At 44.3% G+C, this 26,652-nt stretch overlaps 6 protein-coding genes across 13 annotated transcripts in view; 4 read left to right on the top strand and 2 right to left on the bottom strand.

The window, feature by feature from the left end:
• The first annotated feature begins 17 nt into the window (after positions 1-17).
• On the top strand, positions 18-4,861 carry LOC6534689 (uncharacterized oxidoreductase YjmC). The gene is made up of 3 exons (XM_002095328.4): positions 18-231; positions 2,526-3,475; positions 4,204-4,861. Exons 1-3 carry the CDS (start codon positions 18-20, stop codon positions 4,360-4,362), a joined length of 1,323 nt encoding a protein of 440 aa, XP_002095364.2. The 3' UTR covers positions 4,363-4,861.
• LOC6539393 (dynein regulatory complex subunit 2) lies at positions 4,862-7,076 on the bottom strand. Its single transcript, XM_002086252.4, has 3 exons — positions 6,779-7,076; positions 5,577-6,452; positions 4,862-5,510 (listed from the first exon to the last, which is right to left on the bottom strand). The coding sequence occupies exons 1-3, from the start codon at positions 6,947-6,949 to the stop codon at positions 4,986-4,988; spliced, it is 1,572 nt and encodes a 523-aa protein (XP_002086288.1). The 5' UTR covers positions 6,950-7,076; the 3' UTR covers positions 4,862-4,985.
• Positions 7,077-7,175: 99 nt separating this feature from the next.
• Positions 7,176-13,362, top strand: LOC6539394. Of its 5 annotated transcripts, XR_006245172.1 has the most exons (11): positions 7,177-7,759; positions 9,239-9,347; positions 9,415-9,576; positions 9,991-10,166; positions 10,347-10,709; positions 11,169-11,422; positions 11,483-11,708; positions 11,941-12,441; positions 12,693-12,821; positions 12,895-13,169; positions 13,222-13,362. XR_006245172.1 is itself a non-coding variant. In XM_002086253.4 (10 exons), the coding sequence occupies exons 1-10, from the start codon at positions 7,686-7,688 to the stop codon at positions 13,100-13,102; spliced, it is 2,202 nt and encodes a 733-aa protein (XP_002086289.3). In that variant the 5' UTR covers positions 7,177-7,685; the 3' UTR covers positions 13,103-13,362. The 5 variants fall into 5 exon arrangements, 4 of the variants coding, with proteins under 4 accessions (XP_043062931.1, XP_002086289.3, XP_043062932.1 ...); XM_002086253.4 differs by having other exon boundaries at positions 12,895-13,362; XM_043206996.1 differs by lacking the exon at positions 10,347-10,709 and having other exon boundaries at positions 7,176-7,759; positions 12,895-13,362.
• Positions 13,306-14,062, bottom strand: LOC6534683 (multifunctional methyltransferase subunit TRM112-like protein). Its single transcript, XM_002095322.3, has 3 exons — positions 13,849-14,062; positions 13,682-13,783; positions 13,306-13,626 (listed from the first exon to the last, which is right to left on the bottom strand). Exons 1-3 carry the CDS (start codon positions 13,924-13,926, stop codon positions 13,432-13,434), a joined length of 375 nt encoding a protein of 124 aa, XP_002095358.3. The 5' UTR covers positions 13,927-14,062; the 3' UTR covers positions 13,306-13,431.
• A 62-nt stretch (positions 14,063-14,124) lies between these two features.
• LOC6534686 (integrin-linked protein kinase) lies at positions 14,125-16,436 on the top strand. Its single transcript, XM_002095325.4, has 4 exons — positions 14,125-14,354; positions 14,754-14,919; positions 14,978-15,523; positions 15,593-16,436. The coding sequence occupies exons 1-4, from the start codon at positions 14,266-14,268 to the stop codon at positions 16,136-16,138; spliced, it is 1,347 nt and encodes a 448-aa protein (XP_002095361.1). The 5' UTR covers positions 14,125-14,265; the 3' UTR covers positions 16,139-16,436.
• An 813-nt stretch (positions 16,437-17,249) lies between these two features.
• The window catches only part of LOC6534684 (ecdysone-induced protein 78C), a 38,918-nt gene continuing 29,515 nt past the window's right edge, over positions 17,250-26,652 (top strand). The window contains exons 1-3 of one of the 4 annotated variants that reach the window (XM_039373556.2): positions 17,250-17,824; positions 19,815-20,017; positions 24,284-24,477. In XM_039373556.2, the coding sequence (XP_039229490.1) occupies positions 17,742-17,824; positions 19,815-20,017; positions 24,284-24,333 (336 nt within the window). In that variant the 5' untranslated portion in view covers positions 17,250-17,741 and the 3' untranslated portion in view covers positions 24,334-24,477. Of the gene's footprint in view, positions 17,825-19,814; positions 20,018-24,283; positions 25,439-26,652 lie in introns of those variants that run through there. The other 3 variants (XM_039373558.2, XM_015195293.2, XM_002095323.3) reach the window with 3 other exon arrangements.

Below are 26,652 nucleotides of genomic sequence, written 5' to 3'. Positions count from 1 at the left end.
TTACCTTATTTGCCGACATGACTGCGTTGACATTGCTACGACGATCGGTTACGGCGGTCAGCTGCGATGCTTACGCCCACGTTCGCGTTACGAATTGGCGGTTTCTGCCACAGCTTCAAAGGCGCCAATTGCAGTTGCACGTAGGTGGGCGACATGCTGCTGCACTTTCGGCCAGCAAAACAACAGCAACATCAGCTGCTGCAGTGCCAAATGGCTATGCTAATGTTGGCGGTAAGTTCAAAAGCTCCATTTATGCAAATAGCGCGGGCACTCGGTAATTTATGATGCGGAGAAGATCGGAATCATTTAAAATAAACAATAGAAAACTAGAAAACTAGGTAGAATCGTAGTAGATTATAATTGCATGTCGATGATTAAGTACAAATTTTAAATTGAATTTTAAAATTAACTAATAATTTGAAAGTCATTATAAAGATGTCTGACTAAATCGTAGTTGCCATTATTAAGGCATAGGAAAATAAAATCAAAGAGTCAATCTTTCGACCTTACGTTTATTAGTTTCAACTGAAATGAAATTATATTTTTAAATACGTTTGTGTTAAAGCCCATGACAACTTTTGTCTCAAATGTTTGTTTGGCCTTATTTGTGGTTCTCAGTTTTCATATTTCAGCCGGTTTTTGCAAACATTTTCTCAAATTGACTCCCACACGCCTGGGTAACGAATTTCTATATGTATCTTTATAATTAAAACAAATGCTTCTCCTTTGTCAACTCAGCGAATCCCCAAAAATAATATGGCCAGGCAGACAAGTGGGTATTTTATAATGAAATGGGGGACAGGCCTTTAATTTACGATAAAAACAATAAATAAAACCGAGTGGCACTGGGAATGGAGGCGGGTCTTAGTCTGCCTTGCATTTATTACTAATCACAATTTAATAGCCTCATTGAAAGCTTATTAAGAACTCATTCCTCCTTTTTATTGCAGAAAGTGAAGCACAATTTAACAACTGGTTTCACTTCGATTGCCCTTTTATCAACATAACACCCGCTCCAAAAGAGCGGATCGATCGATCATTTTTCTGCTATTACTCAAAAAAGGTGATAATTAGCGCACCGAATCGGTCATAAAACGTGTTTAGCCAAATCGAGCACTTGTTGCTCTTTATTATTACCTAATGTACTCGTTTACCCCAGATTGATAAGGGTCTGTTCCCCAAAGCTCTACAAATGTATAGGCTAAACCTGATATGATAAATGGCCCCTGATCAGGCCAGAAATCCTATTATAACTGGTATATATAATATTAAATAATTAGCAGATGGGGTGTTTGCTATTTTTGCATCATTGAAAAAGTGAACGAAGTTGTGCTCCATTTGAAGCGAAAATGAGTCAAGTTTTGTTGGGAAGCAAAGTTGGTTATTCTCGAGATTGCTGTTGATGTCAGGTCTAAGCAACATACATAGATGTTTAGTAATATAAAAGGGGTCATTGTTATCGTTTTAATTCGTTTTCAATCTCATCAGACTTTAATGGTTAAAAACTAATGGCGTACAACAACTACTGGCTAATGTAATATGTAGTAAAATTTTGTACCTTAGGATTTAAGTTATTTTCCATACTGCATTATTATTTTGTGGCCCATTTAATTTTTTCTGAGTGGTGAGACTGGGTTTTGATAAGATAATGCTCGTAAACCATCAACTTAATTGGGGCCTTAGCTGCGAGTTTGTATGTATGCCAAGTGCCCATCTGTCACTCTCACTTTCATTGTGTAAGGTCAACAAAATTATGGGGATTAAATAGAAATACATCCAACCCCTTCCCAACACTCCCCCTTTTCGTAAGCCACCAAGTAAATGAACTGAAATTGAAATGCCCTAGACCTCTCTTCCAACTTGATCACTTGCCATTCATTTGAACACATAAATTTCTACGTACAGAGATAATTTTCACAAGTTCAAGGTCATTACCAGGCACACACAGATACTCAGCCCACACAGCCAAGCGCAAATAACTTGAAATACGCACACACAAATAATAAATAAGCTAGTGAATAAATAATGTGTGTATATAGACCGCGAGCCCCCTATAATAGAAAAAAGGCAGAGACGGCACCGAAAGAAATAAGTAAAATAAAAATATAAACACGTTACACGCGCTAGACTTTTTTGAGAGATGGCGATTCCATACATATATACCTACTATATAAGGCTGAGAAACCCAGTAGAAACCCGACCAAACATAATGCTGATAAGCATATTCGCCCCTAGAATTTCGGGTTTGCCAAAAAGAATAAATAAACAATAGCAGATAGAGCATATATATAAATATGGAGCCCCTCCATGGGTTGTTTGCCACCGCCGTCTCATGGTTTTAGTATGGGTGAGAGATTGCCAGAACAATTAGAAGTCCGCTTCGGTCGCCTCAACACTTCGCATTTTGAACACTTTCCGTTCCGTTCGCCTCCAGTCGCTCATACGCCGCGTATCCGAAAGCACACGTTCCGCTCTTTGAGACTGGTACAGTTCCAAATTCTAAAGTGAACCCAACCCTTTTGTAGGCTCTTTCACCACACACCGCACCATGTCCTCTGCTGCTCCGAAACTGGTGGCCGTTGCCGAGTCGCGTCGTTTCATGATCGACTGCTTCAAGGCGGTGAAGGTGCCTCAGGCGCATGCCGAAGCCCAGGCGGATCTCCTGGTGGCCGCGGACCATCGGGGACACTTCAGCCATGGAATGAACCGCCTCGAGATGTACATCAACGATCTGGCCATCAACTCCACGGACGGAGCGGCTGTGCCTAAGATCCTGAAGGAAACCCCGGCCACCGCCTGGGTGGATGGACTGAATGGACTTGGCGCCGTGGTGGGCAACTATTGCATGGATTTGGCCATCAAGAAGGCCAAGACTGTGGGAGTGGGCTGGGTTTGTGCCAAGGGATCGAACCACTATGGCATGGCTGGTTGGTATGCCATCAGGGCCATGGATCAGGGCTTGGTGGGCATGTCCATGACCAATACCTCGCCGCTGATGGCGCCCACACGCGCCAAGGAGGCTGCTCTGGGCACCAATCCCTTGTCTCTGGGTGCTAATGCCACCAACGGTGATAAGTTCCTGCTGGACATGGCCACCACCGCCGTGGCCGTGGGGAAGATCGAGATCCAGCGCAGGAAGGGAGCTCCTCTGCCCGACGGATGGGCTCAGGATCCCAGTGGTGCAGTGACCAACGATGCTGAACTGGGTTTCAGCACTGGGTGCCTCATGCCCTTGGGAGGATCTGAGCTGACCTCCGGCTACAAGGGTTATGGCCTTGGTGCCATGGTAGACATTCTGTCGGGCGTCATGGCCGGAGCTAACTACTCCACTCAGGTGCGGAAGTGGACACATGCTGGCGCCGATTCTGCAGCTGATCTCGGCCAGGTATTCATCGCCGTGGATCCCAACTGCTTTGCACCCAACTTCGAGGAGCGCATGACCGATTTCAACTCCCGCCTGCGGGGCGCTACCCCGGTAAGAATATGCAAAATCAAATAAAAGTATATAGTCGAGTTGCTCGACTATCAGATATCCGTTACTGAACTAGAACTAGAACAGTTTTCCTCAGTTTTTTGGCGTTAGAGTGCGCGTAGCCAAAATAATGCGAAAAAACTAAAAAATTTCTAACAGCGAGGCTACGTCCATAGAATCCGAAACCTTTATAGTTCCCGAGACTTAAGCATTCATACGGCCAGTTAGAAAACTCAACAAGTGATCCTGATGAAGAATACTTTGTAGGGTCGAAAACACTTGGCTCCGAAAAACTGTTACATACATTTCAACAAATTTAGTATACCCCTTTAATCTATGAGTAACGGGCATAATACCCATCCTTAAGGTGTTTCAGATAATATTTAAAACTTCAAGAAATACTTAAGTTAATATAAAAGAGCTTGAAATATGAGTAAAATTGTCCATTTCCCGGGGAAAAGAGCACTTAATAATCTTATCAAAAATACATTCATATTATGTACATATGTATATGTGTAAAGAATAGGTACCAGCACTTCCCTCACCATAATCTTAACCTCTTTAAATGCGTTGAGAATGAACGAATTGCGAACCAAAAATTATAGTTTCTAGATATATTAATTCTATAAGTATTTCCATGAATATCGGTACGTTTTCTTGTTTTCTTACTCGATTTATAAATTTGCAACAATTTGTTTATTTATTCCTAATTTAAACATTTCAATTTATAGACCGATCCCAGCAAGCCCGTTTTGCTGGCTGGAGACAAGGAGAAGATTGGAATGGCTGATGTCGATGCCGCCGGCGGCATCCAGTATCTGGAGAATCAGTTGAAGACCTGCGCCAACCTGGCAGAAAAACTGAAGATCAAGCCCCTGAGCTTTGTTTAAGCCAGTGGTGGAATTGGTGGACTTATGTATATTAGGGAGCCAAGCATACTCATAGCCATATGTTGTGGACCAAAGCACTATGTTACTTTACACTGAGAGAAATATTGATATTTGCAGCAGTTCGATTTGCACTGGTGCTGATTTAATGCTTGTTACATATCTCCTTGTTGCACTTAAAACATATTCTTAGTTCTCTAAAAGACTGTCGTTACTCTTTTTTTTTAGTTATAACTACGCAGGCTTTGGGAAACGTTTAAATTCGAAAGGCTAAAAATCGAATTAACTAAAATCATGAGTTTCGACATTCTTTTGTTGAATTAGTAATATTTACTAGAGTAAAGACTTGCAGTTTGCACATTTAATATAAGTAAAAAGGCCTCTAAATTGTTGTTCAAAACAAAAACTGTTGTAAAATATACATATTCCTTCTGTCACTTTGAGATACCCATGCTGTGTTCAGCAATTTTGGAACTATTAAAATTACTCTGACAAACAAAAATTTGTTAGTATAGCGCTTTTATTGGTATTGCAAACAAGGTGAATATAATTATTATACCAACTATTATTTATTTTAATTCAGATTTGAAATTTAATATAACTTTGTAGGCGTGTCCCAAATATATTTAAAAATCCAGCACCACCTCTTTCAAAGTGACTTCGGCCTCCCACTTGGCCTCCTTGTGTGCCGTTGGTGACTTCACCACCTTCCTGGACCTGAATTCCTGGCACTTTGTCTCGAAAAGTTTGGGTGGCACGGGTTGAGTTGGCGATGAAACATGCATGGCGGTTCGCAGCTCTTCCGGATCCTCGGTGACACTCATGGATTTGATAAAGTCAATCAGGCGCTGGTTGTCCTCCGTGAGGCGACGCTTCTCCTCCAGCATCAGCAGGTTTTGGGCCTCGGCCATTGCCTGGCGACGCCAGAAGTTTTTCAGGCTTCTGTTTAGCTCCACTAGTTCCTCCTCGGTCATGTCCACGTGATCCTTCATGTTGAGGGTCTGGAGCTTGAAATTCTCGTCAACCTCCACCTCGGTTTCGTCGAATACCTCGCCGCCGAGGATTACCTTCTCCGATTCGGTTTGCAGTTTCCTGCAGGTGATCGACAGGGCCAGGAGAAGTTCCCCACTTTTCACATGCTTCTCCATTTGCTTGAATAATATATCAAATTATAAGTAAGATATAAATGAGTAATAGTGCTAGGGATAAGGGTTCACCTTGGTCAACTCGTAGCACTCGCCGGTCAGGATGCGCAACTTCTCGTGGGTGATCTCGCGATCCATCTCCTGGTTGAGTTCGATCTTCTTGCGCACGTTGGTGAAGTACTGGAACTCCAGGCGGAGATCGTTGAGCGTGGAGTTGTTCTCCGCATCCATGCGAACCATTTCTCGCTGCAGTTCCGCCTGCATGTTGATGTACTTGGACTCCTCGGCATTTAGCTTGCGTGACTCCTCCATGAAAGCCGCCTGCCTCTCCGTCAGCCAGTGGATCTTCTCGTACTTGTGGGCATCCAGTTCGGTGCTCCTCAGAGACTCCACAAAGTCATTCAGTTGCTGCTGCATGTGCGTCATCCGGCGGGCAATCTGATCTCGAATCTTGAATCTGTTCTCAATCTCTGTATTCACACGGTCATCGCGCTGTTCCAGGTAGATGGTGTAATCCTCCTTAAGCTGATCCCGGGTGGTGATGTTGGTGGCATGGATTATGTTCTCCGAGTTCGTTTTCATGGCTTCCACCTCCTCGGTTCGCCGGCGGACCTCCTCATAGTAATCCCTCAGCATCTCGTCCGCCTGCTGGTCATACATGCTCTTCACCCCGCCCAACATCACGTGGAAGCAGTCGCGGATGTGGTCAATCAGCTCCACCGTCTTGCTGTAGCAGCGCACGTGCTGATCCTGCGTCTGCGACATGTCGTCCAGAAGCATCTTGATGTGGTCATTCTTGGCCTGAATGATTCGCTCCGAGCGCTCGCCCCACGCCGTCATCTCCTCGTTCAGCTCCTTGATCTTGATCTCGCGGCACATCTCGTGCCACTCCTCGTTGCCCTTCTCCTCCATGCGCTTGCCCATCTCCAGCTCACGCATCAGGGCATCCTGGAAGGATCATGGGATCATTAGAAATAAAGTGTGCCAAATTCAAGTACAGTCTTTAATTAATTTTAATTTTGAAATTCGGATTAGCCAGAATTAGAATATTGGGTTATGGTAAAAATAGTAGGACGGATATTGAAAGAAACGGATCATTGTAGAAGGGTTTGCTCAAAATATCCTTGCGTTTCAAATTGTATTAAATATATTTATATAAATAATTTATATTTAAATCTCTAAAATGTAATCTAGCACCTAAAAGGTGCTTAATGTACGAGCATTTTACACCCAGGATCCATTAAAGTTCAGAAAAGAAAGTCGGTTGAACCCACCCGCATGATGAGCCGCTTCTCGTCGATCTGAGCCTGTCGCTTGGCCTCCTTCTTGGCGGCCTTCTTCTGAGCCTTGGTTAGTTTAGGCGGTCCTTGTGGCTCCGGCTCCTCCTCCATTTCTTGGAGGTAATTTTCCGAAATACGCGTCAAGCGTGCCAAAATTTCAGCCATTTCGCTGATGTGTATTAGTAGTTGAACCGAAGGCGTAAATCAATAGTAGAATTTGTGGAAAATCGGTTGGGGGGCTAAATTGAATTTGAATTGTGTGCCTGTTTGAAAGCTGAATCGAAGTTTTTCTCACAGCTTTCAACGGGCGAATTCCAACACTGGATACCAGCTTTTTAACGGCTTTTCGCACAGCATCTGAAGCTTTAACGCCCGACAGTGATTTCCTCAGTTGACTCTCAAAGCTTGGCTCGCGAGGTTGTTTCTACCGCCGCGACTCCGGGATTCCCCAAAAACGGTTCCCTTCCGGGTAGTTGAAGCCTGGCTGGCTTGCTCACTGAAGGCACGCCACATCGTCCTGTGTGTGTGTGTGTATGTGCGTGTGTACTTGTGTGTTGCGGTCCTTTTTCCCGGCAGGCAGTGCCTTGTAAACAAAAATAACTCTGCTGCCGAGGCGAAGTTGCCACCGAGGGTGGTTACAACCCCCAAATCTGAAACATCCGACGACAAAGGCAACTACAAAGCTCCGCGCAGGATAAGTGGCAAGGGCACTCCTGGCTGCCAACTTGTTCGGGGTTGCAGACAGTCGGCAAACAAGCTGCGAATGCGACTTTAAACGTCCATAAACATTCAGCCAGAAAACGAAAATAAAAAGCAAATTAACTGGACATCGAAGTACCTCGCATCTCGTATCTGCAAGTGGAACTGTTACTGTATCTGTATCTATTCGTGAGCGGTGAAAATGAGCGAATCCGGTGGCTATCAGAAAATGCCGCCCGGCTGGGACTGCAAATACGATCAAGCAACTGGAAACTGGTGAGTTGCATGTGAAGAGCCCGACGTCATAAATATTTATGCATCCATTAACCACAATGTCGTGAAATGCGGACTCTACTGGGAGATGTGGTGGCCAGTAGGGGAAAAGGGGTTCCACTGGTTTGGTTGCCACGGGAGGCAACTGATGAATTTGCGTGCCATCGTTGCCTTGGGGCGGGTATATCGGTGGGCGGAGGAAAATAATTGGGTGGTGGTGGATGTATGTAGGGGCCTTGGGGGCTTAGGCCGTACTGAATGCCACGGTGTTTTTAAAACGCTTTAAAATGGGCGGTGGGTGTCCGGTTGGGGTGGTGTTTGCCATGTCTGACCTTTTCAGGATAAGGAAATTATTGTAGAGTAAGAATAATTAGAAAAGTTAGTTTTTATTATTTGTTATTCAAGATCCTGAGTTTCAAAAACGTTACTGCCTAAAGTTGTTCATGTTAATAAAATACACCGTGACGGCTTTAATTTAGCTTCACTTAACATGACATTTTTGAAATTTTGGCAGTATATTTAATTTATATTTACATATGTATATATGTATATTTAATATTTATAATTTTAAATTATCAAATTCATTAAATATACCTTGATTTTCGCTTTTCAAATATATATTTATAATTTTAAATTATCAAATTTATTAAATATACCTTGATTTATATTTTCGCTTTTTATTTGACTTGCGCTGCTCCGAGTGAACTCAAAAACTGTTTAAAATTTTAATTTATATTTTTGATATGTGAAGCAATTTTTCATGGATATTGTAAATTCATTAAAAATCCCTTTATTTTATACTTCATTCCGCTATATTAAGCTCTAAAGACTCCCCGCCCGAGTGGGTACCATTTCCCTGTGGACTACTTAGGGCTCCTCAGCCACTCCAATTGGCCTCGTTTCAGCGGCATAAATTGTGTCACTTCCGCGTCGTCAGATGCCAGCGGGGTCTTTAACTTATCCTTAGCTGAACTCACATGCATATATGTTTTTCATTAAGCTATATCTCAACCCCTTATGCCTAAAAAGCCTTGTGCAATTAAGCAACAAGCCCACCGACTGTCGTACGTTAATTCAAGAGGCCACTCAGCCGAAGACGAGCTTTCCATCCTTACGACGTCCTTATCTCCAACCACCCTCTCCATGGCCAAAATCAGAGCAGAGATGGCCTGCCAAACGGAGATGAAAATGACGACTTTGCGTCCGCCTTTTAGCAGCTACTTGGCACGTGCCTTGGTTTAGGCGGTTCCTTTACCCTTTACCTGTCCGCCCTCCCAAGGGACCATCAACATGTGGGCAGAGTCCCAATCCAATTCGCTCCAATCCCATCCAAGCAACCACCAACCGGACGGCTTTAGGATGTGCCTCCACCCTTGGCCTGAATCCAGGAGCTTTCGAATGGCCCTGGTGGGGGAGGTCACTTGATGACCTTTGATTTTATAGAAGCTCATCTTCCATTTGGCTGCCCTTTTCCCGTTCCAGCTATTACATAAACTATCTGACGAAGGCCATGCAGCTGGAGGATCCGCGCGGCCGCAGTTACAGGCAGTTGCAGAACGAGCGCTGTTCCACGGAGTCGATAGCCTTGCAGGTAACCTCCGCTACCTCCCCTGCATTTTATTGATTTTTTATTGAAATGGAACCCTTGTACTTTGCAGCAGTTGGTCAGCCAGCCGCAGACGTCGCACAACAGCTCGCCGTACCACGTCCATCCCAGCAACAACTTGACTGCAATTCGTGCGTTCCAGGAGCGTCAGCAACCCACGCTGCACAACGTCTCGACCAGTCCATTGTTGTCAGCCTCCTCCAGGGGACACTTGGTGAGTAAAAAATCAGCTGGGGCTTGTGGATGAGAAAGAAACTACAGCCATAATTGACAATCAAGAGGCAATGCCTCTGAAATCACGTGGGTGCGCCTCCAAAATGTTTAGATTTTAGATATCTGAGAGCATCATCAATTGTAATTTTTCCACACTACAATACTCAATTATATTCCGATATTGTAAAGACCTATACATTTTGTCAGAAAAGAGGTATGTGATTATTGTGTCTTCAAAATTGCGATTTGGACTTTAATGCAATAGATAATTTAAATTCAAATCCAAAGCATAGATTTAAGTTTTCATCTTACCAACATGAAATTGCTTTAGCACCCTTCTCATTTGGCAATCGAGTATCGAGTATCGATTATGAGTAAGAATATTTTATTAAGTAATTTTCCGTCTAACCCACAGGAAATGTCTTCACCTTTGCCCTTTCAACGAGTTCGCGTGGGACCGAATCTCTCGCGGCGCTCCACCATTCAGGAGACCTCGTTTACCACGCAGGCGGAAACGGATGCTGTGGTGACCAAGATCCAGAACATGTTTCCCACCGCTGGCGAGAACCATATACGCCTCCTCCTAAAGCGGTAAGAAATGGGTCCCGCCTTCAGCGAGGTCTTTGTTCAGGCTTAGCTAATCGCCACTAATCTCCACTAATCTGCGTATTTACTCTGTCTTCTCACACGCCGCCTAACTCTGCTGCTTACTGCACCTGTCTAACCCCACGATTAAACGCTAATCCCACGCTTACTAACCCACCACTCCAGCTACTACAATAGCGAGGCAGTTGTCATCAGTGCGCTGCAGGTGGAGAAGCACCCGGTGACCATGCCCGGTCCCTTCGTGACGCCCCCTTCGCAGCGGCACCTCTTCCACAGCAGCTCCGCCTTCTACATGACGCCACCGGCACGTCGGCCGGACACGGTAGCTAGTCGGCGCACGTCGCGCACGGCCAGTCCCCTGCCCGGTGGACGCTTCGGTAGTCTCGTGAGCGTGCAGAGCGGTCCTGGTGGTCCAAGCGGACACCAGGCGGTCCTGCCTACCAGCTCGGCTGTTCCGCCAGCTCTGCATGGGTCGCCCCTGTGGCGCAGCTCGCCCAGACCGCACTCATCGCCCAAGATGAAGCTGAGGTTCGATGGGGTTCCCATTTGAGGGACTAGTAAATTATTTTAACATCTGATTTTCTTTACCTATTGAGCTTGTAAATTTACTAAGTTAGTTTGTCCTTAAGTTGTCCGTATAGTAGAGAAATACCTAATTACCTGATTTGAAGACCAAATTATCTTAACATTTTGTATAATTTGTTTGTAATGAACAATTAAGGGTTATTACTTAAATAGTTTCTAGCTTTTAATATAATGCATTTTGTTTTGAATTTACTAGCATTGTTTATTCTGTTAAAACATTTTTGGTATATTATCCAAGGTAACTTATTAGGTCACAAATTTCTGAATTCTCAATGTTGTAATTTTATGTTCTTTACATTACAAGTTTTTGTTCGTTTAATTTTAAATAATAATAATTTATAAATATTTTTTATATATTATTTTTTTTTATATATATTAACTAATATCCAAATTCCACTATAGGTACATGAAGAACATATTTCCCAAGGCGGACGAAGAGCTGCTCCTAGATATCCTGGCCAATGCGGACAACAATGTGCAGTTTGCATCGGAGAAATTGATTTCCTTGGGTTACATAAAACGAGATATGCAACAGCCACACAGACCCAACAATCGCCCGCCGGATTTAAATCAAGATCAGGAGGCTGGAGGGGATCAGGGTGGTGTACATATACCGCTGAGACCTAAGGAATACTCAGAGGAGGAGAAGACCAAAAGTATGTAGCATAACACACTTAAAACAAATTTAATTCAAATGTAATACCTTTTACTTACAGTGCAAACTTTGCTCAAGGAGAAGTACCCGCTGATTGCCGAGCGCATTATCCTAATGGCTTTGGAATCCGTAAACTATGCAGAGGATAGGGCTTCTCAAATCCTACAGATTGTCCAGGACGAGGACGAGCAGAGGGCGCAAAAGCAGGCTCCCACGAATCCCAAGCACCCGGATCTTAAGAAAACCACAAGAACCGACCAGGTTGACGGTGCCAACCAAAAAGACAGGTAGCTCTTGACACTATGCCTTCCCGTTCACTCGAATAAAACCAACCGATCTAGGATGTGGGCACCCGCTTTTTCCACCCACCAATCAAGTTTCTCTCTTTGGCCCGCTGCTTTATCTGTTTTTTAATCGACTGCCTATTTTCTATTTGAACTTTCTTTGCTGCCTCCGCCTCTGACAAAATCCCCGTACAAAAAACACTATCCGCTTGCCTCGCGTCACTTGATCATCCAGCCTGTCCGCCGCGGTGGAGCCCACCACTTCATCCAAGCCGAAGCCACCGCACAAGCGCCACATTCTTCCATCGATCAATGTCACCACACCATCGACGTTCACCACCCAGATCATTTTGGCCCAGGCCACGCCCACACCAACGCCCACAGCAGAGGAGCCGAAGCTGGAGACCCATCTGTCATCCATCTCCAGTGCTTCCTCATCGCATTCATATGCCTCACCCGCACAATCACCCCGCATCCGTCAGCAAAGCTACGAACGCCTGACCACCAAGAGCATCTTGGCCAAGAGCGGCTATAACCATTTTGGCCACCAGAGCGATACAAATAACTACAGCATCGACGGCTACCTGCATGGCTCCTCAAATGCTAGCTCCTACTCCTCCTACTCCGCATCAATGACGTCCTCATCGCTGGTCTCGTCGGCCCAGTCCAACTCCTCATCCATCGCGAGGAGGCCAGCATTCGAAAGTCGTGCTCGCACCAAAACCGATTCACTGAAGTATGCCCGCTAACACCCAAAACCGTTTCAATAACCGTTTCTGTTTCTGTTACCGTTTCGCTAAGTAAAATCAATCGTTTTGCGCATGAGTTTTTCAAGGATTTCGCATGAATTGTAGCGAGAATCCGGTTTTCAGATATTATTTTTGAACCTGATAACTCATTTTCTTTCGGCATGCCCTAACCTGATATAATCTTTGAAATCTTTTAGTTCAAGAAAAGAAAAGGCTTTAAATGTAATATCTTCAACAGGCATCGCCAGCACTCCTTTGGGAATTCACATAATTCGGAATCAGCGGAATTTCAATCTATTATCGAACGAATGGCCAGTTTGGGACCCAATTCCCAGCTGAGCAAGGGTGCAGATGAAAATCTTTTGCTGTAAGAATTAAATTCAATGTCGCAGTACTAAAAACAAAGACACTTTTATGATTATTTGTTTTATTCTTTTTAGAGCCGATTATGTCACCTGGAATGGACCCAATACGAAGCTGCTTCAAAAGCAGGTCACCCAAGGTCCAGATGCTAGTCTTCTCACAGATCGCACCTACAAGCCAAGAGGTGGGAACTCGGAGCTCTGCAAAGGACCCCAGTCCGGACTGGCCAAGGGCAGCATCTACGCCCAAGGCAGCAACAAGAGCCCCAACATCAAATGCAATTAGGCGGGAGTTCCTGTTCTTGAATCTCCCCCAGAGTGCCAAAGAAGTGATGATGAATATTAGTAACTAGGCAAGCACCACCCTCCACAAGTTTAGATCTACCATTTACATGTGTCGTATAGTGTTTTTTGCTCTTATCCCAAAATGCTTACCAAATACCACGCGAGTACGAAGACTCAGCACCAAAAAAAAAAAACGAAGTCACATTCCATCCAAGCTCCAATTGTTTTAGTAACTCGTAAATAAACAGACTTTAAAACTAACAAACTTACTTAATAATAATGCGTATCTGGAGAGAGGGGATTTTGGTACAAGAAGCACATGGGGGAAATCTAGACCTCGTCCTCGTTGAGGAGCATGTTTGGTATGCCATCGGTGATGGGAAACACACGTCCCGTTTCCGGGCACTCCAGTTGACCCTCGAGCACGTCGATCTCGAAGAGCAGGTGGTGAAGCTTCTGCATAAGCAGCTCATTCTCCCCAATGTTTTCGGGCTGAACTGCAGGAATGTCGTCTGTGAGTTCCGCCTAGAAAATTCGAATTATTAGAGAATTTACCAACTTAAGTTACCACCACACTTACCACCTGAGCAGCTCCATAGACCGCTGACCAATCCAATTTGGGAAGAATTCTCTCCACAAAAGTTGGATTAAATTCGCTTTCGACCACTTCCTTTTTGCTAATCTGGATGCAAAAACAAATATTCCGTGAAACAATCAATAGGCAGGGTTTGGGATACCAGAACTCACCGTCAGTTTCAGGGGAAATCCCACTTTGACACCCTTGATGGCCATGGAGGTCAAGAAGTTGTATGTGCTGAGTTTCATTATCGGGCTAGTAATGGTTTTATTAACCAGAAATAGAGCTAAACAATAATGTTTTCAAATAATATTTGCGGTGCACGTTGTATTTCTTCTTCTTCTTTTTTGACATTCACTACTGGTGAACGATATCGATAGCTCGATACGGACTTGTCAATGCTCTGCAGCAGTTGGCAACGCGAGCAGTGAGTTAAATATTAAATACGTCCACACTGCACAAATTTTAATTAGAAATACTCACAACTGTCGCAATTTAAACGTTTTAATTTGTTTCTAGATGTAATTAAGGTTGGAAAACCTATAAAAACAGTGACTAAGAACGGAATAAAGGAGTAAGGAATAAAAATGGAGGACATATTCCACTGGTGCCGCGAGGGCAACTCGATTCAAGTTCGCCTCTGGTTGGATGAAACGGAGCACGACAACAATTTGGGGTAAGACTAAAAGAGGCACCTAGTTCCGACACTTTCAAATTGCTTTAGAGTGCACTTAGAAAGTTAAGAACTTAAGCAGCAACTTCTCCACCAACCTCCTGTGTTTAGTCATCAAAGCAATAAATACGCCCAAGATTTCGAGGGTCTTTCAAGTCTAAGTGACGTCATGATTTATTCTTGTGTTGTGTAAACAGACAAATCAAAAATATATATGTATATGTATGTTTATATTTGACTGTGTGTATATCGCAACATAAAACGCGCTTCCCATGCAATAATTTTAAATTGAGTTTTACTTATAGACTTACTTCTTATATTATTATTAGTCTTATAGTAGCATAAAAAGGATCATACTAATATTTAAACCATCATACTTACAATTAAATTCCTGTACTTCAGAGACGACCATGGCTTCAGTCCGTTGCATTGGGTGGCTAAAGAGGGCCACGCCAAGCTAGTGGAGACTCTGTTGCAGCGCGGATCGCGTGTGAACGCCACCAATATGGGCGACGACATCCCACTCCATTTAGCGGCAGCCCATGGCCACCGCGACGTGGTCCAGATGGTGAGATAACATAAAAACTGGCTAGCTAGCTTATTCAATAACTTATCTGCCTCTACAGTTGATAAAAGAGCGCAGCGATGTGAATGCGGTGAACGAGCATGGAAACACCCCCCTGCACTACGCCTGTTTTTGGGGCTATGACATGATCTGCGAGGATCTGCTGAATGCAGGAGCCCAGGTGGGAATAGCAAACAAAGACGGGCACACACCTCTCGAAAAGGCCAAACCCAGTCTGGCTAAGAGACTCCAGGATCTTGTGGAGAAGAGCGGCAGGGAAGTTAAGGTGATCAGCTTCAAGGAACAAAGCTGGCAGGGCTTGAAAACGAGATCCCGGGATGCCACTTTGTCCCGTTTTAAGGGAATCAGCATGGGAGACCTAGACCTGCATACCAAGCTCTCGGTGACGCCATCAGGAGAAACTTGGCGCGGACGTTGGCAAAAAAACGATGTGGTGGCCAAGATCCTGGCTGTGCGTCAGTGCACGCCTCGTATATCGCGCGATTTTAACGAGGAGTTTCCCAAGCTGCGCATATTTTCGCATCCAAACATTTTGCCTATTATTGGAGCATGTAATTCGCCACCCAACCTGGTGACCATTAGTCAGGTGTGTTGCACTTAAATAACCTAAGATATTGTCATACTAACTAACTATAAACTATTTTATGTCCTTCAGTTCATGCCACGTTCTTCGCTGTTCAGCCTGCTGCATGGAGCCACTGGCGTCGTGGTGGACACCAGTCAGGCGGTAAGCTTTGCCTTGGATGTTGCGAGAGGAATGGCTTTCCTGCACTCGCTGGAGCGCATTATACCAACATATCACCTGAACAGTCATCACGTGATGATCGATGATGATCTGACGGCGAGAATCAACATGGGCGATGCCAAGTTCTCCTTCCAAGAGAAGGGACGCATATATCAACCGGCTTGGATGTCGCCGGAGGCCCTGCAGCGCAAGCAGGCGGATCGAAACTGGGAAGCTTGTGACATGTGGAGCTTTGCTATTCTAATTTGGGAGTTGACTACGCGCGAGGTGCCCTTCGCCGAGTGGTCGCCCATGGAGTGCGGCATGAAGATTGCGTTGGAAGGTCTGCGGGTCAAGATTCCGCCAGGCACATCAACGCACATGGCCAAGCTAATTTCAATCTGCATGAACGAGGATCCCGGCAAGCGGCCCAAGTTCGACATGGTGGTTCCCATTCTGGAGAAGATGCGCCGCTAGAGGGAAAGGGCAAAATGAATAAATGCCAAGCCAAAATGTGCCTTGAGAAACCTTAGATTTGCCAACTAATTGTAATGACTATTTTGTGTTACTTTTGTCTAACTGATTCTAACCGAAAACCGAACCGAAATGGCAAAGCAAATGCCACTGCTCTGTCTAGAGCCTATGTTTCTGTGTCTCACTGTTCTCTACTTATGATTTTCCGTCGATGTTTAGTGCGGGTGCTCGATTTTTATAATTTTAAGTCTAATAACCATTACGATCGTATTTATACAGAAATATATTTGTTACTAATTAATTAAATGGATTGTGTACCTCAGCAAATGCGGAACCACTTACGAGGGCTTTAGTCTACAGAGCTTATTCGCTCAGAAGCAAAACAAGACGAAAGCTTTCCGCCGGAGTGGGTGGCAATGCATCAGCGCAGCGGGTCGGGTAACGTGAGCACGGCGGCCCTGACCTGGTTTCCATTTCAGCACGCGATATTGTGCAGCTCGCGTGGGCAGAGCAAACTCGGCGATTCAAGAAGAGCGCGCCGGCGTGAGAAATTCGCGAGAGAAGCGGAAATTTGTTGTATTTGCTGGAAATAATTTATATTTATATACAATAAGTTTAAAGTTTAAGGATAAATGGGGTTAGTTGTTTTCGATTTGCCAGTGACCATTTGGATCACAACTCAGATTGATTTTGTAGCTCAGTCTTTTTTAAGATTTTATATAGCATACGCTCTTTATTTCATATAAAGTCAGCGCCTTGAGTTTTTATTTTTGTTTAAAAACTTATGTTTAAAGCGCATAAATGATATATTTTTATATATTATATATTTTTTTATACATTTAAGCCAATCTTTTTCAGCCTTTATCCGCATTCTCTCTTGACCCGGCTCTCACCGGCTCCAGCGGCTCTCTGTTTATGTTTTTGCGGCAACGCTTCATTCGGGCCAGAATGTTGTTGCTGCGGTAAGCTTGCACTGAGCCATGTGATTGTTTTGCTGGTTCGCTCTTGCCTCTTGCCGCACAGGTCCTTTTGTGTGTTGTTGTTGTTGCTGTTGCTGCTGCAGCTTTAACAACTTTTTGCTGCATTTTGTTGTCGCCGTCGTCCTGTCGCTGTTGTAGTCGTCGGCGCTTTTCGGGCCCAGAGGCTGGTCGCTCGGTCTTCGCACGGGCCGAAACGGAAAAATGGCAAGCTGCAGTGGCCAAAAGCCGATTTACAGTATTCCACGGCAGTTATGACGGCAGCCAGCCAAACGGCAAGAGCATTTCCGCAAAGGATTCCCAATAAGATTGAAAAAGAAACATCAAAGAGATTTAGTGGAGTGGAGTGCAGTGCATACGTGAAATAATTGAAAATTAAAGGAACCCCAAAAGCTCTACATTTTAAACTTACCCACACACAGGCGATTGCAAACACTCACACGTTATGCAGTGAAAGTGAAACATTTAGTGGCATCTTTTAGGCGCAGCGGAAAAGGCCGTTGGTCCATACTTTCACTTGGAAGTCTAGCAATAATTCTTGTTCGGACCAAAATCGGTGGTGCAGCTGCTTAAATGTATTTTAGTAACAGCTCGGAAAAACAGCCAGCCCCTTGGAGGGCCGGCAATCCATGGAGTTTTCAAACACCACTGGTTTGACTCACAGCATCAAGGGAAAGTCGCAGAATCCGGAGCAGCAGCCCATCAAAACCAGGTTGGTACTTAAAAATAGTGCGCAAACATGCCCCATTTAATGACCACACCTGAGCCAAAGTGGTTGCCCCCTTTTGTGCTTTCATTTTTTTCCTGGTTTTATCTGCCTTATTTCAATTAACCATACAATTGCCCGGGATGAAATAACAAATAAAAAAAACATTGTAGGCATGAAGAGAATGGGAACTTTTCAGCCACAGTTTGCCGCAGTTACTCCATCATTCATTTGGCTGACGAGTGAGCCACTAACCTACTTCCTTCACACACAAAAGCCGCAGTTGCAGGCAGGCAGCATCTGCTGTGTTGCAGCCGTGGTTATTGTTGCTGCTGCTGCTGCTTCTGCTATTGCTGCTGTAGCCGGCGTGCCACGCCCACACAATGGAAATGGGCGATGGGGGGCCGCGGGCAATCTCGTGAAGAATGACGTTGGCGTTGATGAGTAAAAATGTGAAAATTACATGGCAGGCTGATGGAAATAAACGAAGAAAGTGCATAGCAAATGATGAGATTTACTTTGCAAAATGCGCAGCCTTTGAACAAAATATACATACATAATATACATTTGTAAGTGAAAATCCTCAATGCGATCGATGGGTTGCCTGAATAAATCAAATGTTCCATTTTGCGGATATTAGCGCACACAAAAGGCGTTGCAAAGAACAAGCACAAAGAAAGTGGCGGAAGGGTCCTTGCCAAGACTAAAACTAAAATGCCACATGGGCAAATATTTCACTTGTGCTTTCGAGCGGGGCATTGAAAAGCGAAAATATTGTGACAATATAAGCAGCAGGAGCATCAGCAACCTAATACCAACAACAAAAGCATACACGAGTGTCTTCCTCTTGTGTGAAGTGCATAACAACGTGGAAATATTGCAAAGGCAAACTACACACAAGGAGGGAAATAGCAACTAAATGCAATGACAGGCGGCAGCATCTCCAGCCACAAAGTAGAAAAGGCAAAAAAAAATAGAGAAAACAAAAATGACATGTGGAAATGCGAAAAGAAGCCGCGGGATGTGTGAGTAGAAGGCAGGACGGCAGCACATGCAAAGCATCTATTGATTTTTATCCTTTTGCTGCAGGCGCTTTGGCGGCTTGGCTTAAGCCACAGGGCGTATGAGTAATGCAGATTGCGTATACTTGATTTATACGGCCAGCTGCATTTGTTGCTCCAGTTGTAGCCTAGCTGCTGATGGTGCCATCAACTACATATGCAAGTGCAATTAATCTCTACAAGCTGACCAACTTTAAGAAAAGCTAAGGCAAACAAAAATGTCCTTAGATTTCAACACAACCAAACAAACAATCGATCACAGTGGGTGGGAAACTGGACGTCGAAAGGCTTTGCTTCGGCCCACAAAGCGCTGATGCTCAATAAATTCTATGCCGGGCCTGAACTAGGGAAAATGGCCAATTACGAGGCAAAACGAGTTAAGAATTGTGCCAGGAGAGAGATGGCCGATACAGAAGCCCGGCGTCTTGCCCCTCCCGCCGATATATCTCTCGGAATAAATGGCCATAGCCGCCTGCACTTAACATGAATGGCCATTTTTCCAATCAATTACGTACAATAGATGAGCGGGTGGAGCAAAGGGTCGAATGGCAGCGGAAAATGGGGAAAAGAGTTAAAAACGTACAAGCGAAGTATACAAGGGATGGGTCTGCAGGGCGAGCCACTCAAGCTAACGATAATTACTTGAATTTTAAAGCAACACGGCTGCTTTTCTCGAGCCGCAATTACCTTTGGCATTGACATTGTGGAAACCAAAGCAGTCCAACCCTCCACCACCTCCATATTATAGCTTCTACACTATTTTATAAGATATGTATTTGATTCAAATCATTTTCTCTTTAAAAAATCAATATCTTATGATCTAATAATTCTTCCTACACATTTTAAAATGTAAAAAATTCTTGAAAATATACTGTTTAAGTATTAAGTAAACACAATCACTCAATTGATCATTTTATTTGAAATGAATGTTGCAGACTGCCTGTGATTGGAAACTGCTACATCAAGATTGAATCGCCGAGCGGATCGCAGTCTACAGCTTTGGGTAGCCAGCGTTGCCTCAATACGCCCCCGACCACGCCCAGCAGCCCGCTGAGGGAAGCGCCCCAGAGTCCGTCGGACGGCCACGTCTCCTCGCTGAGCTCGCACTCCGGATCGGGATGCAGTGACATCCTGCTGGGTGAGTGGAGCGCACCCCAAACCCCCGGCTTTCCCATCCCATTTCGTTTGATTGCGTTTCCCGGCGGCTGTTATTTATAGCTGCCCACAAAACAGATCATGACCTAGGGAATGGCAACATTTTATTGAGGTTGCTGACACTCGCCGCCCCTACTTCTTGTTCCCCCAGATCGATTCCACCCCTGCACCTCGCAATGTGCGCCACTTTTGGCTTAGTTTACTCTACATGCCACCAGCACCCAGTGCAATGTGTTCGCTGAAGGTGCCAGCCCATCCTGACACAATCTGTCCTAGATTCCTGCGGCGCACTTAGGCAAATATATTCTGTTTTTCACAAACTTAAAATTATAAATTTAATATCCGCATTTTATGAAGAGAGTTTTTAGAAAGAGAGATTTTAAGAAGTTCTTAGTTTATATTCTGGAATTATATGCTTATTTTCTGGCAATTGTTTTTCTGGTATTGTTAATTTCTGGTTTTTGAATTTCTTTTTTTTATAAATGCAGATACGTAAGACCATTTCTCATTGTAAGAGTAATATTTTTGCTAGGTGTATTCGTTGCTTGTCCTGCCTTTGACGTTTGCATGGGCATCGCTTCTTTTTACAATCTGTGCTCTCTGGTATCCTGCACTCGCAGATGGAAATATATGTATATATATAGCCTATATATATATATGTATGTGGTGATTTAAGGATAATAGTTATATTCCTTAATATAAAGGGGTGTACTATACTCTTTGAATAGTATGTAACAGGTAGATGGAAGTCTTTCGAACGTAATGAAGTATATATATTCTTGATCAAGATCACAAGACGAGTAGATCTGGCCATGTCCATCTGATCGAATGGACGTCGAGACTGAAGAGATGTGGAGGCACCGCATGTTTAATTCAGCAGATTGCCACGCACACGATAGCGCCTGCAAGCCTCACTAAGAGGCCAACCTTTGAAAAAATGTTTTGTATTTTGGAAAACTGTTAAGTAATTTTAAAATTGCTCGCCTATAACATCCTCCCCTCTTTTGAGTCTGAGTCTTCAGTTCCCTGAGTTGCTCACAGTTCCGCCTAAACTCGGCCGTTGTTTGATCTTCAGCTGGGCGCAATTCCGCAATTTTTCCTTCCATTCCCTCATCGCTCGTCGAGTGATAATTTCTAACGTTCATTGAGGCAAACTTTGTTTACCAGCCGAGTGCTATCAAAATCAGTCAGGCCTCAACAACAATAGCAACAAATGGTGGCGAGTGAAAAATGCGCAAAGTAAATAAGAATCAGCACTAAGGAGGCTGAAATCAAGAAAATACACTACAACAAAATGGAAGAAGAGAGAGTACTAGATATCATAATAGAGGAATCCTTTATGAAAAATGTAAGCAAAATAGAAATTTTATATTGAATTTAAATCAATTTATTAAACTAATTAGTAAGAGACCCACAATTTCATAAATAAATAAATATCAGATTAAATAGGTATCCAGTTTTGTTGTTGATAGTTAAGTTAGTTATGTAGATAGATAGTTAGTTTTATGTACAATCTAAAGGCTGTCAGCAGTGGCATTATAATAAGCAAATAATTTAAACTGAACGAATTTCGCGCCACTTTGTTGCTGCTGCTGTTGTTGCTGTTGCTGTTGTCTCAAATGCTGCCCATGACGTTGCCCACAAGTCATTGAACTTAGAGCGGCGAACGTAGAGCCGACAATAGCAAAATAAATAAACGCGAAAAAGCGCGAAGAAGCCAAGGCAACTGCCTCTTCACCCCCCGTGAGATGATAAGTGAAATGCAGTAATAATAAGAATAGTGCTCCCCTTTTTCACCCGCCCATCTTTAAACAACTCTCATTCACACAAACACGCACACACTCACTCGATTCGATTACACAATCTTAGCGAGCGGCATTTTCTTTTTCTCTTCCTGGTTCGTCGTCATCGCATGTGCCCCTGTATGGGTGAGCGTCTCTGGAGGAGTGTGCGTTTCGTATCGGTGTGTCTGCGGAGATCAGGTTTTATCGCCCGACGCAATCGGACATATAGTGTGCTATAGCATGCCGCAGCCTGGGTGGATCGGTGGATCGGTGGATCTGTGGATCGGTGGGGGCGGCGGAGTTATCGCTTCGATTGGTCGTCGTACCTCGGCTGCTCGCTGGCTTTTCGCTTTCGCGGAGGATCGTGGAAATGTGGCTCCACCGATCGCCCAGTTGCCGTTTTCCTGTTATTTACAGTTTCTGCTTGCTTTCGCTGCTGCCCGTTGGAAAAATGGCAAGCTAGCATGCAGTTGACGTCGCCGCCACCGCTGATCATTGACTTTCGTTGGTTCCCTTTTGCGCCTGGCATTCGCCAGGAAAACTGTGGAAAACGTTAGGGAAAAATGCAATCGGGAAATCCCAAGTTTTGAGATTTATGTAGATGCTATGATATTATGTATCTACTTTAATGTGCCATATGCACTCTGTATTATATTGTTTTTGTATCTCAATGTTAAATAAAATTTGTATATTATATTTTCCTTCAAATTATATTCATTTTTAGGCAATCTTTGGCATTGTAAGTTTATCATTTTGAAATCCAAGTATGCAACATTTAACCGTTTTGACCCCAAAATTTCGAGATATGTATACTTTATTTGATCTTCAAAAATAATTTTCAAGAGAGTATTTTCGTGCCAAAAACTTCAGTTTTCCACTTTCTTTTGGATGGAAGGCAGCCCATAGAACGCAAGAGCAACATGCAACACTTAAACTTCCGCATAGCAGAATGTTTTCTCCCACTCTGCCGTTCGCCCTTTCTCTTTCTTGCCTGCTCAGCTGAAGGTTCTTTGACTTGACCCCCCTTTAAGGCGCCCCCACTTCAGCCCTCTCTTTCTTGCATACACATACATGCCCATTGCCTTCTCCCTCGAGGATAGTGCAAACTAAGTAACGGTCCGCGTCCCTCTCTTTCTCTCTCGCTCGATGCACTGGTGTGTGTGAAATTGATCTTGAGTGGATGTGTTGTTGCACTTGGAAATGTTGGAAGACGACGCCAGCGTCGGCAGCGACGCCGGCAGCGGCAATAGAAATTGAAAATAGCAACCAGGAAAAGAGTTTGCAAATGAAAAAGTGCAGCAACAACATGCAGCTGCAACAGCGAGAGTGGCAATGCATGTTTCTGTTGTGCCGTCGCTGTTGCAACAGTTGCTGCTGCTGTTGCCGATTCTATTGCTGCAGCAGCTTCTAATGTGGCTGCGGTTGTTTCCCAAGTTGTTGCTGTTGCAACTTGAGTGGCTGCAGTTATTGCTGCTGCTGTTACTGGTGCTGTTACTGGTGCTGTTACTGGTGCTGGTGCTGGTGGAGATTAGAAAGATAGAACCTCCAGTACTCGCAGCACATTGACTCTCTCCACCCGAGCTGGTCCCCCGATCTCCTCCAGAGACTCCGCCTCGCGCTCGGGCGGCGGCGGCGGCGGCGCTTCGCAGTTTTCCCACTCCATTGGGCCACACAGCCGCATTGCATTCTATTTTCCTGCTCTTTCCACACACACACACACACCAGAGCACAGTCACTCACACTGGCGCACAGGGACATGTTCTTATTCTTCTGCGCCGCTGCTCCGTCGTCGTCTTGGACTTTTGTGTTGTCGTAGGTTCTGCAGTTTGGCTTGGATTTTCCCTGGCGCATTTGGAGCGCTGCGAAGTTGGCGCTTGCATCTCGACGAGGCGAGAGTTTCGTACGCGCGATCACCATTTCTCCAAAAAATAATAAACCGCGAGTGTACCGCTTCATTACGAACATATGTATATCAAAACGAACGCCCGATTTTGGAACTAGCTTGAACTTGGAAGCGAAGGACTTCGAAAACAACACGGAAGTGAATTGAAAAATTATGCTATACGAGCTACTGCGAAGGCTAAGTGCAAGTGACAAAGTTAACGAGGGGATTAGGAGAGAGAAATGCAGAATGATAGTGATAATTGAATAAAAGCATTTACGAGAGAATATCGCACATCTTACTAAACCTAATTAAGTAAAAATATGAAATAGGGAATGTTTGCCAAATAATAAAGACTTGGGTATACTAGGTTATTAGTACTTGATTTTAAAATGAATGTCTATTTCATCAACTTTTTTTAAACATAATGTTCACATAGCATACTTATGTTATGATTGGTGTTTTTTGGAAGTTTTTTAAAGATTACCGGAGCTCAAAAGATTGGTGTAGCTTTTAAAATTGAATAGCAATTTTTTAGGGGACTTTGCCATATGCTAAAGCCTAACTCCTTTTTTTAATTAAGCCGCAGCTGACAAAAGCGAAGAAAATCTGAAAGACCCTGAATCTTTTTGAAACCCCTCGCCCGGATTCCCCATAAAGTGCAAAACATATAAAATCACAGAGATTTCCCACAAAAATGCTGAGCAGGCGCCCTCGCAGGTTGCCAACGTCGATTTCCACCAGCAGGACGATGGTGAAGATGATGGATGTCCATCTGACCGATCCGATCCGAGCAACATGGATGTATACCAAATAGAGCTGGAGGCACAGGCACAAATCCGATCCAATCTCCTGGTCGAAACCTGTGTGAAGCACTCGTCTTCGGAGCAGCAGCAGCTCCACGTTAATCAGGAGGACCTTGTCAAGGATTTCACTCGGGACGCGGAGGAACAGACACGTGAAGAGGGGGCGGAAGAAGAGGACGAAGAAGAGGACGAGGAGGAAGAAGACGAGGACGAAGACAAAGAGGAGGACGAGGACGAGGAAGCCCTGCTCCCGGTGGTCAATTTCAATGCAAATTCAGACTTTAATTTGCATTTCTTTGACACACCGGAGGACTCGTCCACCCAAGGGGCCTACAGTGAGGCCAATAGCTTGGAATCCGAGCAGGAAGAGGAGGAGCAAACACACCAGCCTCCGCAACAGCACCAGCAGCAGCAGCATCACCGGGAATTGGAGGATTGCCTAAGTGCCATTGAAGCTGATCCATTGCAGTTGTTGCATTGCGACGATTTCTACAGAACAGCAGCCCCAGCAGAGAGTGTTGCATCCAGTCTAGGCCCACAGCAGCAGCAGCATCAGCACACCCACCAGCAAGAGCAACAGCGGCAGCAGCAGCAGCAGCACCCTGGACAGCAGCAACATCAGCTCAACTGCACGCTGAGCAATGGTGGAGGTGCTCTGTACACCATCAGCAGTGTGCATCAGTTCGGTCCGGCCAGCAACCACAACACCAGCAGCAGCTCCCCCTCCTCCAGCGGCGCCCACTCTTCGCCGGACAGCGGCTGCTCGTCGGCCTCCTCCTCCGGATCCTCGGGATCCTGCGGATCATCCTCTGCATCCTCCTCCTCGTCAGCGGTCAGCAGCAGCAACAGCAGCAGCAACAGCAGCAGGCGCAGCAACAACAGCGTCGTCAACCCCGCAGCAACATCTTCATCTGTTGCGCATCTGAACAAAGGTACGTGCAACTTGGAACTGACACAGCGACTCTTCCGCGTTGTCGTCTCTTCAACTGCGAACCATTGTTGTCGCTCTTGGAAATTATGTTCAATAAATTTGCATTCATTGCATAATAGCAGCAACAGCAATTGAAAGTCGTTGGGTCTTCGTCTTCGTCTTCGGTTTCTTCTCTTTCTTCTTTTGAGGAAACTATTAAAGCGCTATATGAAAAATGTGAAAATGAATATAATTCGCTGTTATTGGCCAATCGCTGTTGCTGTTTCAGTTTCTTCTGTAGTACGAGGAAATTGCTTTTCATGTTGCAGGTCCATCAATGTGGTTGCGTTTTCCGTGGCATTTGCTTTTCCAATAACGAGCACTGCAATTGAAAGCCGTGGAAAAGATGTTTTCATTTTCATAAATCGCCTTGAATTGCTCTCGGCTCTCATATTGCCTTGGATGATGGCATTTGAGTGGGCTTAGCCGGTCTTCCGGGAGAAGTTGGTGGTCTTAACGATTGGTTACTAGGAACCGAGCCGGAAATGCAAAATACCTATGTTTTTTAACTATTACGGTCAGCTGCTGCTTACACAGAGAAATATTTTTAAATAATGAAACAAATTGTAAATTTCTCATAGAATTTTTTTTTTAATTTTTTAAAATGTTAATCAAAAACATATTTTATATTTTAAACATTAAAATATAATTATTGCTCAATGATTTACCGCCACTAATATCCCCAGTTTTTTATTTTTATACCCAAAACAAAAATGACGCTTTTGCATTTAGTCATTTATTCGTGAATTATTGGCATTAAATTTAATAAAATTAATAATGTTTCAAATTTTGAACAAGTACAAATTCCACATTTCCGGTGCACACTTCCTCGACCATAAATCCGATTAGCACTTGGGCAAATACATCTTGGCTGGACTTGCAAATTGCCTTGATTTGCTGTCGAAGATTCATTTGTCGTCCTGAGACGGCAACATTTAATTACCTTAATGCGGGTAGTTGCAAGCGAATATAAATTAAATCAGCTAGGAAAAGGCTGGGGAAACCACAAACAGGGAATTTACCAAGGAAAATTTACCAAGTCGAAATCTCGACTGATTTTCAAATAGCATTCCAATTGATATTTCTCTGCCGGGGCAAATAATGTCTGCAATCGCTCGTTGTCCCCTCCACTCAATCAGTTGTCTTCGACCAGATAAATGCATAAAATGGAAATGG

The sequence above is a fragment of the Drosophila yakuba genome, chromosome 3L, assembly GCF_016746365.2.
Source record: "Drosophila yakuba strain Tai18E2 chromosome 3L, Prin_Dyak_Tai18E2_2.1, whole genome shotgun sequence".
Classification (NCBI taxonomy): domain Eukaryota; kingdom Metazoa; phylum Arthropoda; class Insecta; order Diptera; family Drosophilidae; genus Drosophila; species Drosophila yakuba.
Note: the sequence above shows the minus strand (reverse complement) of the source record. Positions and strands in the feature narration are given on the sequence as shown.